This window comes from Pithys albifrons, chromosome 7 (genome assembly GCF_047495875.1).
Source record: "Pithys albifrons albifrons isolate INPA30051 chromosome 7, PitAlb_v1, whole genome shotgun sequence".
In the NCBI taxonomy this organism is placed as follows: domain Eukaryota; kingdom Metazoa; phylum Chordata; class Aves; order Passeriformes; family Thamnophilidae; genus Pithys; species Pithys albifrons.
The window spans coordinates 60,933,866-60,946,836 of NC_092464.1; the positions used below are offsets into that span (position 1 = coordinate 60,933,866).

At 52.7% G+C, this 12,971-nt stretch overlaps 2 protein-coding genes across 2 annotated transcripts in view; one reads left to right on the plus strand and one right to left on the minus strand.

Annotated features, from left to right (window-relative positions):
• LOC139673847 (class I histocompatibility antigen, F10 alpha chain-like) overlaps positions 1–12,971 on the minus strand; it is a 283,320-nt gene that overhangs the window by 7,046 nt on the left and 263,303 nt on the right. The window lies entirely within an intron of this gene.
• LOC139674323 (olfactory receptor 14C36-like) lies at positions 515–9,508 on the plus strand. Its single transcript, XM_071560525.1, has 2 exons — positions 515–1,079; positions 8,517–9,508. The coding sequence occupies exons 1-2, from the start codon at positions 515–517 to the stop codon at positions 9,506–9,508; spliced, it is 1,557 nt and encodes a 518-aa protein (XP_071416626.1).

Consider the following 12,971-nt stretch of genomic DNA (forward strand, 5'->3'; position numbering starts at 1 on the left):
AGGGATAGGGAATGGCCAGAAACTCAGAATGGCCAGAGAGAGGGAATACGCGAGGGCCATGGCATGGCTGGTTCCTGCCCTGGATGTCACCGCCCGGAACGTTCGTTCCCCCCGTGGGCAGCGAGGGGCGCCGGAGGGTCCCTGTGCCCCCCTGCCCTCAGTCCCTGCCGGCACCGCTCCGGGCCGGGTCGCTGTCACGGAGCGGCCGCTGCCCCGGGACAGGCTTGGCTGCAGAGTTTGGGGTTAAACCCGCCCCGCTGGGCCGGGGGGCAGCCCTGGACACCAGGGCTTTGCTCCTGGGGCTCTGCAGGGGCTCCCGCGGGGGCTCGGCCTCCTTGGGGCATCCCCTGCTTCGGCCTGGGCTCCTCCCGGGCTGCGGGGGGGTCTCTGCCCCATCCCGGGCTCCTCCGCAGGGCACAGTCGCTCCAGCTCAGGGGCACACGGAGCTCCAACCGGGTCGGAATAGCAGCGATTCCCTGCGCTCCCGGAGCCCGGGCACATCGCCAGGGTGGGAATGCTCAAGGGGCGGCTCCGGGAACATCGCCAGGGCTGGGAATGCTCCAGGGGCGGCTCTGGGCACATCGCCAGGGTGGGAATGCTCCAGCAGCGGCTCCGGGCACATCGCCAGGGTGGGAATGCTCCAGGGGCGGCTCTGGGCACATCGCCAGGGTGGGAATGCTCCAGCAGCGGCTCCGGACACATCGCCAGGGCTGTTTCCCGCAAACCGCGGGGGTTTCGGAGAGGGAGGCGGGTTCTGTACAAAGTGCGGGCGGGGGGCGGGCGCTCGGCTCGGCTCGGCTCGGCCCGGCCGCGGCCCCGGCGCAGGTGGGACCCGAAGGGCTCGCCCCCCGTGCCCCGCCGTGTCCCCTCCCCAGGCCCACGGAGGGAGCGGCTGCCCGAGGGCTCCTCCTTCCCTCTCGCTCGGAGCCGGGGCCGCAGCAGCGCTGGCCCGTCCCGGTTCCGCTCGGCCCGACAGGTTTGGCCGCCCCGTCCCCGGGAGTGCCCCCGGCCGGTGGGACCGGGCTTGGAGCCCCCTGGGCTGGTGGGAGGTGTCCCCGGCGGGGCACGGGTGGGGCGGGGTGGGCTTTATGGTCCCTCCCAACCCAAGCCGTGCTGGGACTGAAACACAGACGCGATCCGGGATGGACCGGGATGGGGTGTGGGATAAACCGGGATGGGGGTGTGGGCCAGATCGGGGCTGTGGGAACTGGGCTGGACCGGGATGAAGAAAATTGGGATTTGAGTTTAGTTTTCTCTTCCCATGATTGCTGTGCCATATCCAGAGAGAATTTGTGAGGGGGAAGGAGGATGTGGGACTAGAGGAGAAATAATAGGCAGATTTCTCCTCCACGTCCTGCTCCATCTCCCCTGGGCCTCCCCCTCCAGCCCAGCCTAGCCTGTGGGTCCCACCTTGGGGTCCCAGTGACCCCCCAGGTGTCTCCTTGCAGGGACACCTCAGGTAAGGGCTGAATTACTCTTTTATTTTCTGATAAAAAGTGGACATTCCTGTCGACTGTTTGGATTCCCTCTCTTTTGGTCACTGGAGAAAAGACCCTTTGAATAATTCCCACATGCACTCGTGGACTCATTTCCCTTCCCTGGGCAGCAAAACAAAAGGCCACAACTATATTGGGCTGTAATAGTTTTGAAATGCTCTTTGGGGCACAAAAATCCTGTATTTGCTCCAGACTCAGAGTCTTTGGGAGTATTTTCCATGATCAGTTTCTCTGCTGTTCCCCACTAGATCTGTTTTCTCCTCCTCTTCCTCCCTCACCTGTTTTTCACCCCAAAATGCCCTAAAGTGCAGCCTGGGGCAGCAGGAATTTGGGGGCTGAGAACAGTAAAAATCACTGCATCAATTAAACCTTATTTAAAATCAAGTGTTTAGGTGGGAAAAATTATCCATTTGGTTCCTACTTTGCAGGCACAGGTAGATGGTTCTTACCTGGAGAATATTTACCTGTGGAGGAACTGCTGGATAAGGGCTGGTAATAATTGGAATTTGTTGATGTCAGGGTTTATACATAGTTTTAATTAATATGGAAACTCTTTGCATCTCCCAGTGACCAACCAGCAGCATCCACATTCTGTGCCAGTGGATTCTTGTCCTCTTTCTCTGTTTATGTTCTTATAAATATTCTACAAACTGTTCTCATGGGGTCAGTTTTGCTTTGCTGAACCTGTTAATTTTTAACTTTGTCTTGGGGGTCGAGCATGGCCAGAGAAAGTGTTGTGAGATTGCTTGCAAAAAGTGAATTTCTGAGCAATCCAAACTGCTTTATCTCCATGAGAATCACGCTGATACTTCAGCCTGCAAGGACACACACCTGCTGTTTGTCCGGTAGGCGACGGTCACTCCTTGCAAGTGTTTTCATGAGAACGTCTCAACTGCCTTCCTGATCTCCGGACATGGACCTCAAAACATCGGGATGAGATAATGCAAACACTGGGCTTGTGAGAGATGGGCTTTTAACCAATCAGAAGTTCTAGGGTGTTGGGGTGAGACCCTTTTAGCCAATAAGATGTATCTCTAACCCTGTATAAACCGTGTGCTGTGTGAAATAAAAGGGCTTCACTATAAACTTCATAAGCTTGTTGGTGAAGTCCTTTCTCTCCACGAAAGTTTGTTTACTTTAGGGTGTGACAGATTTGGACATTTGTTGTTCCTCCCCCTCCCATCCCACTGCCCCACAAACAGCCCTGAGCCACCTGTGAGGGACAGGACCTGCTGTCCCAGGGCCTGGGGCTCAGGCCTTGGCCTTTGTGCTTCCTCCAACCAGCCCAGGGTTTTCTCAGCATTGCAGGTGCCTGCACAGAGCCTTTGTCTCCCTGCAATCAGGGCCTCCAGGGATCTGCTCTAAGGAGTCCCTGGTGAGGCTTTGTCAGTGCCTGCCCTCAGTGGGGCCCATTGGTGCTTCAAGGGACTTGGAGTTTGGCTTCTGACTTCTTGAGCAGTTTTTCAAATTTTGTCTTACTACTTGAGGATCATGGACTCATCTCCAAATACACAGTGGGGCTAATTAAAACACAGAAAAACAGTTTATTTCTATTTCTTTAATTGTTTTCAAGTCTTAAAGACTTGTACTCATTGGAGTTGTTTTGTAGTTTTGCTAAGGAGGAAATTTCAAAGTGGACTTCACAAAAACATATTTTTTTTAGTGAAAAGGAATGATTTACACAGAGACATGGGATGGAAGAGGATCAGGGTACAAAGGATTTGGATACAAAAGGGAGCAAAAGAAATTAGTAGTACTTAATCACTGACCAACTGAAGAGTTATCAAGTAATTCAATAGCATTGATTAGCAATGCTAACAGTGACTCAGTTATAGATTCACAACAACAACATTCACACCACACTCAATTCACACACACACAGAGGCAGAGATGTTTGGACACATCAATATCTGTGTGTGTAAAGGTGCCCATCCACAATTCTCCTGGTTGTCAGTGAAACACTCCCATCCCATCCCTTTGTGTTTCCCAAGAGACAAGGGGGGCACCTGGAGGGGTGTGTTTGTTGAGGGGGGATCAGAATTGTCCTGGGCATCAGCGACGCTCTTTGGAGTGTTGCAAACTTGAGGGTTCTCGAGCTCCGAGAGGCTCCCAGAGGTGCCCACTGAGAGGGAGGTGCTGGGGAGCTCCAGGGGCCTCCCTCAGGACCTCTGTTTGTGGGGTCACAGGGTGACTGGCTTTAGTTCTCTGCTGAATTTCCATCCTCATGACAGTAATTACTGGAGTTTCCAACTGCAGAGTGACTTGGTGGCACCTCTGCCAGGGAAAGCCTGAAACCCCAAATGCATCTTGGCAGCAGCAGGTCCTGCCAGTCCATGGCCAGGAGCCCTCCCTTGCCAGCCCAGCCTGGTGGGCAGCACTGCAGAGCTGCTGCTTAAGGGTGTTCTTTCTTGCTGGGCTCTGCAAAGCCACTTCTGCTACAGGAGCCTCATGGGGAAGGAATTTGCTCCAGCAACTTGGAGACAAGATATTAATCAAAACCTGCTCATGCTGTTGCCAAACCCCTCTGAAATGATTGGGGTAATAAAACCCCCTAACACTGCATGTTTGGTGTTAGAAAGCAAGGCATCACTTTATTCCAGTTGCTGGATGTGTCTGTCCAACAGAAATCCTGCCTTTCACACAGACACCAACGCATCAATTATTCACCTATTTATCAGTTTTTAGCAAACAAAGCAAGCAATGTTCATTGGTTGTAAATGACATAATTGTATTGAATTAATTTTTATCTTCTATTAGTTATGGACTTCTCCCTCTCTGTGCTAATTAGTCCATATTTCTAGTCTTTTTCTCCTGGTTGGGACTTTCCATCACATCTACTAAGTCCTTGTTAGCCATCTTCTTTATCTACTGGTTTCTGCAAATGTCCTTGTGGTCCATAAATTCTGCATTCCAGATGTCCAACATCAACAGTACATCCTTCTATCCCAGGCTTTGTTCATTGAAGCACATCAAGGTTCACTTAACAAAACTTAGAGAATTAGTACTTTTCCCAAGCTGTGTTCTCACAGTGGTAGGTTAAATTCTGCTGAGTGCTGGCTGAAAGAGATTTAAGGCCCAACACACAACTTGTCTTTAATTCAAGCAGTTCATTAAAAGGCTAATCAAAACCATTATGGTATTAGAAAAGTTATATCATTTCCTACAATCGAAGCAGAGACATGAGGGTGGCAGAGGAAAGAGGAGACTCGGGCCAAGGAGATATGGCTGGAACGTGGTGGTTGTGAGGTCACTTCCACTGCAGCAGCCTGGGTGGCCCTCAGGAGACATTCTGGCCAGGGAACATTGTGAGGTCATCCAGCACCTCAGGGAACCCACACAACAGAAATTCCATCTGGGGAAGGTGAAGGAGTGGGGCAGGTGGGAGAGCCCCCCAGGTTCTGATTCTGGGGGCAGCTCTGTCACACAGCCCCACCAACCCTGGCAGGCAGGAAGGCAGCCTGGGCTTGTGGCCACCCTGCTCTGCACTGGCCCTGAAACTGGGGAAAAAGGCTTTTCCTCATCTCCAGGCTGAGCATTCCCTGTTTCCCTCAACATCACTTGTCATTCATCCTCTTCACATGCCAGCTCCAGCCAAACCTTCCCTCCCTCAAAAAACCAAGTCACCATATTTAATTTTTTATTTTGCAGACTCTCCTTGCTGTCACCTCTTGGCAGTGGCTTCATGACCCCTGTCACAGCCAGTCCTGGCCCTGCACTGACCCAGCTCTGCTGCCCCACAGATGCTGCATCAGGAAGGGAAGGCCCATGGGGGAGGGAAATGCACAGGGACTCATCCTGGAAAGGACCTCGGGTGGGTTCTGGGCCAAACCAAAGAACAGTGAGTGGAGAAAGGGACACAAGGATGGGCTGTTTGTGTGCTCTGCCATGTCAGGAGAAGATGTAGAGCTCCAGGGACAACCAGACAATGTGGATCCTTCAGGAGATGATCTCAGATAGGGGCTCCCAGGCCTCTGCCAGTCACTGGTTACTCTGGTTTGATGGTCACAGGTGGTTACATCCACCCACGCATACACCCACCAGTCTCACCAGTGTCTGGGCCCCCAAAGAACGCAAGATCTGATGATCACTGGCTCCAACTCCAGTGGCAGGCACTTGGATCTCCCTGCAAACCCAGGGCACAGAGATCCCCTGTCCCAGAAAGTGGGGCGGTCCAGACTGCACACAAGGAGAAAGGAATTTCTGCCCAAGGGCAGTGCTGTGGTGCAACACATCACCCTGAAGGAGTCTGGATCAGTCCAAGGCTTTGTGTTCCAAGGCAGAGCCAGGGAGGAGGGAGAGATGTCAGTGCAGGAAGGGGCCAGCGAGGTGGGGCAGCCGGGGGATGCCGACAGCCTGCAGGGAAAGGGGCAGGGCATGGACACTGTAGGACAGCCTGGGCTGAAGAGGAGACAGGGATGTGCAGAAGCTGAAAGGCCCCAAGAGAGCCAAGTTGTGCAGGCCTTTGGCCATGGCTGCTGTGTGTGCCCCTGATGGCATGAGGAGACAAGTGAGCCTTGCAGCCCTGGGGCCTCATTGCCTCCTTGTCCCTGCTCAGCAGCCTGGGAGGTGCCACCCCATCCTCCTGCCCTTGGCATTGCACATCCCACATCCCAGTGCCCCATGAAGAGCCCTGAGGAATGAGGGAGGGAGAGGATCTCTCTTCCCAGAGGCTGGGGGTCACGTCTGTGACCTTTGGGCTAATGAAATGCTTCTTACTTTCTCAGCATCAGAGTGACCTTTCTTTCCTAGTCCATAATTGTCATCATTGTCTCTTTCTTTTCTAACTGGAATCTGGGGACACTTTCTCAGTTATGTCCCTCAGAGGGACCCATTAACAACAAAAGAAAGTTTAAAGTTTGATTCTGACTTGGGTTTCTCAAGAGGTTCCTGCAACTTTCCTCAGGGTCTGATGTTCAGGGACTCAGCACCAAACCCCCCAGAGGTCCATTAAATGCCCTGGGCTGTTGCTGTGCTGCTGAGCTGGGCCGGGCTCCTGGCACACAGGGAGCTCCTGGCAAGCGGGCAGCGCTGCAGAGAGACAGCTCTGCCCAGGAGCAGCTCCTGTGCACAGCCCAGCAGGGCTCAGGGCACTGCCTGCACACACCGAGGGCAGAAAAGCAGGGCAGAGAGAGGTTACACACAGTCTGGGATGTGAGGAAAGCTGAGAGGAAGATCCAGAGAAGAGGAATCTTTCCAGGCTTTCACAAGGTAAGTCTGCATGAAGGGCAATGTATGTGCAGTTTGTGGGAAGATCTCCCAACGCTGGCACATCCCACAGCCTGGGGGGTCTCTAATGTGGGATATCACAGTTTCTCTGGTGCTGAAGAGGAGGACGGGCTGCAAAGCAGGGACTCTCTGCTGCACCATCCCAGGGACATCCCAGCAGGGTTCCCTCTTCACAGACATGGCTGTAGGGTTTGAACCCTGGCTCTGCCAACCAGGCTGCCCCAAACTGTCCTGCAGAGCAGGGTCCTGCACCCCAGGATGCTCTGCCAGGGGAGGAGCTCTGCCACCTGCCAGGGACAGCTCTCAGCTGGTCTGGGGAGCTCCCTCAGTGCTGGGGGAGAGGCTGTGGGTGGAAAGAGCATACCCTGGCAGGGCAGGGCAGGGAAGGGCAGGGCAGGTTTATTTAGCTATCAAGTGAGAGTTTCATAGGTGAGGACTGCTTTCAGAACCAGAGCACTCTGAGATATTTTCCAGGTGATACTTCAAGGACAAGGTGAAAGGAGGGATTTCTATCAGGCTCTCAAGCCACATACCTGGTGGTTTGTCATGCAGAGGGAACTCTGAGGAGCTGCACAGGGGCTGAGAACTACCTGGCATTGTTGGTGTCTGGGAGGTGGCACAGCTGGCTCAGGGTGACACTGCCCTGAGTCCCCACCTGGTTCTGCCCTGGCTTCTCCCAGCTGGACCCTCAGTATGCATTTCCTTTTTCCTCAACTTGCTCATGTTGCTGGGGTTGTTTCCTCCTTCTCTCTGTCTGACTCACTGGGAATGGGAGTTCAAGCTACAGAGTCAAACACTGATCCTGTCATCCCCCTCAGGCATGTGGGTCCCTGGGAATGAGACATTTCAATTTTCCTCTCACCTGTGGGGCTGTCAGTAGTGAATTCTGTGTGCCTGGAGAATGAGGTGTGTTTCCCAGAATCAAACCCCATTGTCAGGACACTTGGCTCTTCTCTGAGATGTCCTTACAAGCTGGGAGCTGCCCTCAAGAATGCAAATCATCTTCATAGCAGAATTGTGTTATCTGAAATCCCCAGTGCAGAGGGGCAGAGATGCTGTGCCCATCCCAGGAAATGCTGTTGAGTTGGTGAGATGAGCCATGTGTGTCCTTGAGACCTTGAGCCAGGCTGAGACATTGAGTGGTCTGTGATGGATCTCTCTGCTCTCAACAGTGTCTGGTGGCACTTCAGACAAAAATGGGAGTGTGATCACTCTCTGTCTGAGGAAGGTCCAAGTCCAGGGCAGCTGGAAGAAGGCAGAGTGACAGAGCAACTCCCCTCACTCTGCACTAAGCCACAGACAATCGTCCTGTTTGGAAGCCCTGCTCTGCTCTTCCTCAGGGCAGCACAGATGCTGAGGGATTTTGACATCCAGGAACACTCCACAGGGAAGATGAGGGGAGTCACAAACAAAACACTCAAACCTCTGAAACTGTCTTCTGGAATCCTGAAATCTTCTCAAAATTGGGAGTGCAGATGCCCATGGGAACTTTGGCTTTAGGAGCAGTTTCATCTGACACAGCTGAACACCAGGATGGGCCCTGCCTCCACCATGGCCATGACCCCCCTGGAGCAGAGCAGGGCTGACCCTCACAGCCAGTGGGCAGAGGGGCTGCTCCTCATGGGAAATGTAGTGAGCACCAAGCAGGGCTCCAGCTATGGATATGAAGCAAAGTTTCCTGAAAAAGGAAAAGTGAGGAGTGTGAGCAGAAGGGAAAGGGGTATTGGGACATGGCTGTGATTATTCTCAGAAATATCTCATCTGATTTGTCACTGTTATTTCCTCCATGGACAGTGGCCCACCTCCAGAAGCAGCAAATGCCCAACAGCAGCTCCATCAGCCAGTTCCTCCTCCTACCATTGGCAGACACGCGGCAGCTGCAGCTCCTGCACTTGTGGCTCTTCCTGGGCATCTCCCTGGCTGCCCTCCTGGGCAACGGCCTCATCATCAGCGCCGTAGCCTGCGACCACCATCTGCACAACCCCATGCACTTCTTCCTGCTCAACCTGTCCCTCACAGACCTGGGCTGCATCTGCACCACTGTCCCCAAAGCCATTCACAACTCCCTCTGGGACACCACAACCATCTCCTACATGGGATGTGCTGCACAGCTCTTTTTCTTTATGTTCTTCATCGTGACAGAGTTTTCCCTCCTCACCATCATGTGCTACGACCGCTACGTTGCCATCTGCAAACCCCTGCACTACGGGACCCTCCTGGGCAGCAGAGCTTGTGCCCACATGGCAGCAGCTGCCTGGGCCAGTGGCTTTCTCTATACTCTGCTGCACACAGCCAACACATTTTCCCTGCCCCTGTGCAAGGGCAATGCCCTGAGGCAGTTCTTCTGTGAAATCCCACAGATCCTCAAGCTCTCCTGCTCAAACTCCTACCTCAGGGAAATTGGGCTTCTTGTGTTTACTGCCTGTTTAGTTTTTGGTTGTTTCATTTTCATAGTTTTCTCCTATGTGCAGATCTTCAGGGCTGTGCTGAGGATCCCCTCTGAGCAGGGACGGCACAAAGCCTTTTCCACGTGCCTCCCTCACCTGGCCGTGGTCTCCCTGTTTGTCAGCACGGGTATGTTTTCCTACCTGAAGCCTCCCTCCATCTCCTCCCCATCCCTGAGTCTGGCCCTGTCAGTTCTGTACTCAGTGGTGCCTCCAGTACTGAACCCCCTCATCTACAGCCTGAGGAACCAGGAGCTCAAGGATGCCCTGAGGAAAATGATGACTGGATGCTTTTCAGCAGCAAGAACCTGCCAGTTTTCTTCTGTACAGTGTTCACAATAAAACTCATGACAGGCTCAGTTTGCCTTCCCAGGTTTTCCTTGGTGCTCAGTGTCTTCTTTCTCTCATAATGTTGAGCTCAATTAAATTATTTTATTCCTCCTCTTATTTAATAAATTTTCTATTTTTATTAATTTTACTCTTTTAAATCTGTACTTGAGTAATTGTGCTATCTCTATTTTTAAACAAACTCTCCTGCAATAGCCCTGCCTGGCTGGTTAGGCGTTTTTATTTGAGCCTTTCAGGGATCTACTGGCCAGTTCCATGTGTGCAGAGAAGGGCAAAGAGTCCCAGCACAGCAGCACTGCCAGGGAGCACCAGCACTGGGCCTTTGCTGACCTGCTCTCTTTCCACTTACACACTCTCCTGCAGAGCCCCTGGGCTGGACTAAGGCCTTGGTCCTCTGCCAGTTGGGACACAGACCTGCTGCATGTCCATCCTGGGCTCACAGGCAGGGACAGGCCATGGGCACTGCTGGGACACAGCTGGGCTCCACAACAGCAGCTCCATCAGGAAAGGGCTTCTCCTTAGCTCAGGACATGCAGTCTTAGGGCTTTTTGCAAAGTCACTCTCAAGAACATGCCAAGGAATAGACTCTATAGAGGCTCCTTGTTTGCTTGTTCTCCAGGGGCTCTAAATCTGAGTGTGAACCAGCAAACAGAGCCCTGTAACTGCAGGGGCTACAGCAGGAAACAGGGAAAATGATCTGGTGAGTGTTCTGTGTTACCCTCAGTGAACACACTGCTGCTACCCATGACAACAAGAGCAGTAATAAAAGCTGGAACTATAACAATAAACCCCACAAGAAGCACATGAGGTGCACAACACCATTGCTCCATTGCTCACCATTCAGTGCCCAATGCCCAGCCCAGCCCAGACACAGATCAGCCCTTCCTGACCAACCCCCCATTAACACCCTGAGCATGGCCCTGCATCAAAGGGAACATCCCTTGGGCCTTTTGGGCTCAGCTGTCCTGGCCCTGCTCCCTCTCAGTTCTGTGACCCTCAGGAGAAAATTGGAGGTCATGATTCTACGAACTTCTCACCAATTCCAAGTCAAATCCAAAACCCAAAGCACCTTGAAAAACCTGCAGCTCCTGAAGCTTTAAGGAGCCTCCCAAGGGCCAATCCTGACAAAGCCTCCCCAGGGACTCGCCCCAGCAGAGCCTTGGAGGCCACGACTGCAGGGAGGCAAAGGCTCTGGGCAGCAGCTCCGGTGCTGAGCAAAGCCTGGCTTGTCTGGAGGCAGCAGAAAGGCCCAGCCCTGACCCCCAGCCCGGGGAAGGCACATCCTGTCCCTCACACCTTGCTCAGGGCTCTGCCAGGGGCACTGGCATGGGGGGTGATGCTGAGGGCAGGACAAGGGGTGACAGTGCCCAGCCAGGAGGCTGTGCCAGGAGGCCACGAGGTCCCAGAGCCTCAGCACAGCAGGTCTGCTCACAGCCCTTGGTGGCACAGACGATGCTGTGCCCGAGGGGAGAAGGAATTGGGATCTCTTGGACTTCTGGCCCAGTCACTTGAATTCCCTCTGTGAAGGAACAAACCACCTCTCAGAGGTGGGTGACAAACCAGTGCTGGGAATGGTCATTGGGAGGGGCTGGACTGTGATGAGTGTCCAAAGATGCCTTTGGTCCCACCAGGCTCTAACGTGCTTCACGAGCTCCTTGATTCCAGGACATTCTTCAGTGTGCACGGTTCCTTCTTGCTTGCAAAGGTTGTGTCATGTCATGGTGTCCCTTTGGTACCAGGAGGTTCTGTGGTGTCACAATGTCCCTTTGGTTCCAGAAGGTTCCACACTGTCCTTGCTGGAACACACCTGGTTGGATGTTGCCCCACCTGCAGAGCTGCCTCCAGCTCTGGGGTCCCAGCACAGCAAGGACATGGAGCTGTTGGAGCGAGTCCAGAGGAGACTATCAAGATGATCAGAGGGATGGAGCAGCTCTGCCATGAGGGAAGGCTGAGAGAGCTGAGCTTGTCTTGGGGTGACCTAATTGTGGCCTTCCAGGACCTGAAGGGGCCAACAAGAAAGATGGAGAGAGACTGTTTACAAGGGTCTGGAGTGACAGGGCAAGGGACAATGACTTCACACTGATAGAGGGAAGGTTAAAATGGGATATTAAAATGAAAATCTTTACTGGCAAAGTGGTGGGGCCCTGGCACAGGTTGCTCAGAGAAGTTCTGGCTGCCCCATCCCCAGAAGTTGTTCGAGGCCAGGTTTGATTGTTTTATTTTGGTTGTGCTGGACAAGATTTTGTTGTTAAACTCCAGGGTCTTTTCCCCCTTTTTTGGGTGGATTGTTTGCTAAGAGCTGTGGCTAGAGCAGAAGCATGTAGCTTTGCTTTTTCCTCCTCTTCTACCCAGGGCAATCTGGCACAGGCTTCAATTAACTGTACCAAAGTAGCTGTGACTCGTAGAGAGGCTATGAGCTGTTTGCATTGAGGATTGGCATTATTAATTACCAGATCTTTCAATAAGGCTGGTTTAATGTCAGGGGTAATATTTGGAGCAGCATCCGAAGCTTCTGTTGCTTTATCTACAAATTCCATGAATGTCTGTCCAGGTTTCTGCATTATTTGCATATAAGGTAGAGAAGGTTTTCCCTTCTTAGGCAGATTAGAGAATGTGGTCAAAGCAGCATTCTGTGATTGTTGCAAAATATGAAAATGTAATGCAGCTTGTGTTTGTGGGTCTTCATAAGCTCCTGATCCCATTAGCTGGTCTAAAGATGCTAATCTTAAGGGATGTCCAGTTTTTAAGTGTATATTTTTTGCCTGTTCCTCCGTTAACTGCTCTTTCCATTTCTGTAGAAATATCATATAAGCAGTAGGAGGTAGAATAAACTCCATTAAAGCCTTAGTGTCTGCTGGGATTAGGTTGTTGTATTTTATGAAGGCTGTGATTTGGTTTTTTACCAAGGCATTGTCATAGCCGTATTGAAAGACTACACTGTGTATTTTTTGTGCAATTTTCCAATCAAGTGGCTTCCATTTTAAGCCTTGTGTAGTGTTAATCACAGGCCCAGAAACCAGGGGTTGTAGGGAAGGTGAGGGTATACCTACTTCTGCAGGTATGGATACTAACTCTTTGTACCTTTGCTGGGTATTAAATGTGAGGTCGCGAGGTGGCTTTGTGACTCCATCTGCAGAATCTGGTACCTGGGTATCAGAAAGCTTTGAAATTAAGTTAGCAGCGTCGCGATTCCCAGCTCCCCCCACCCTGTTCCAAACAGAGGCTTCTTTTTCTTTTGCTCTCCATTCTGGGATACAGCTGGTGGGTGTGGCTGTCGGTGATGGAGGCTGCAGGTACCAGGTTGCCGGCGCAGGGAAAGTCCCTACCGGCGCGGGGGGTTCTGGTGCCGGTGTTGGCAGCTGCGGGCAGCGCGTGGCTATCAAGGAGGAGGTCCCCGCCAGCGCTGCAGAGCTTGGGTCTTGTGCACCCGGCGCCGTGGGAACTTGCTCCTGGGACG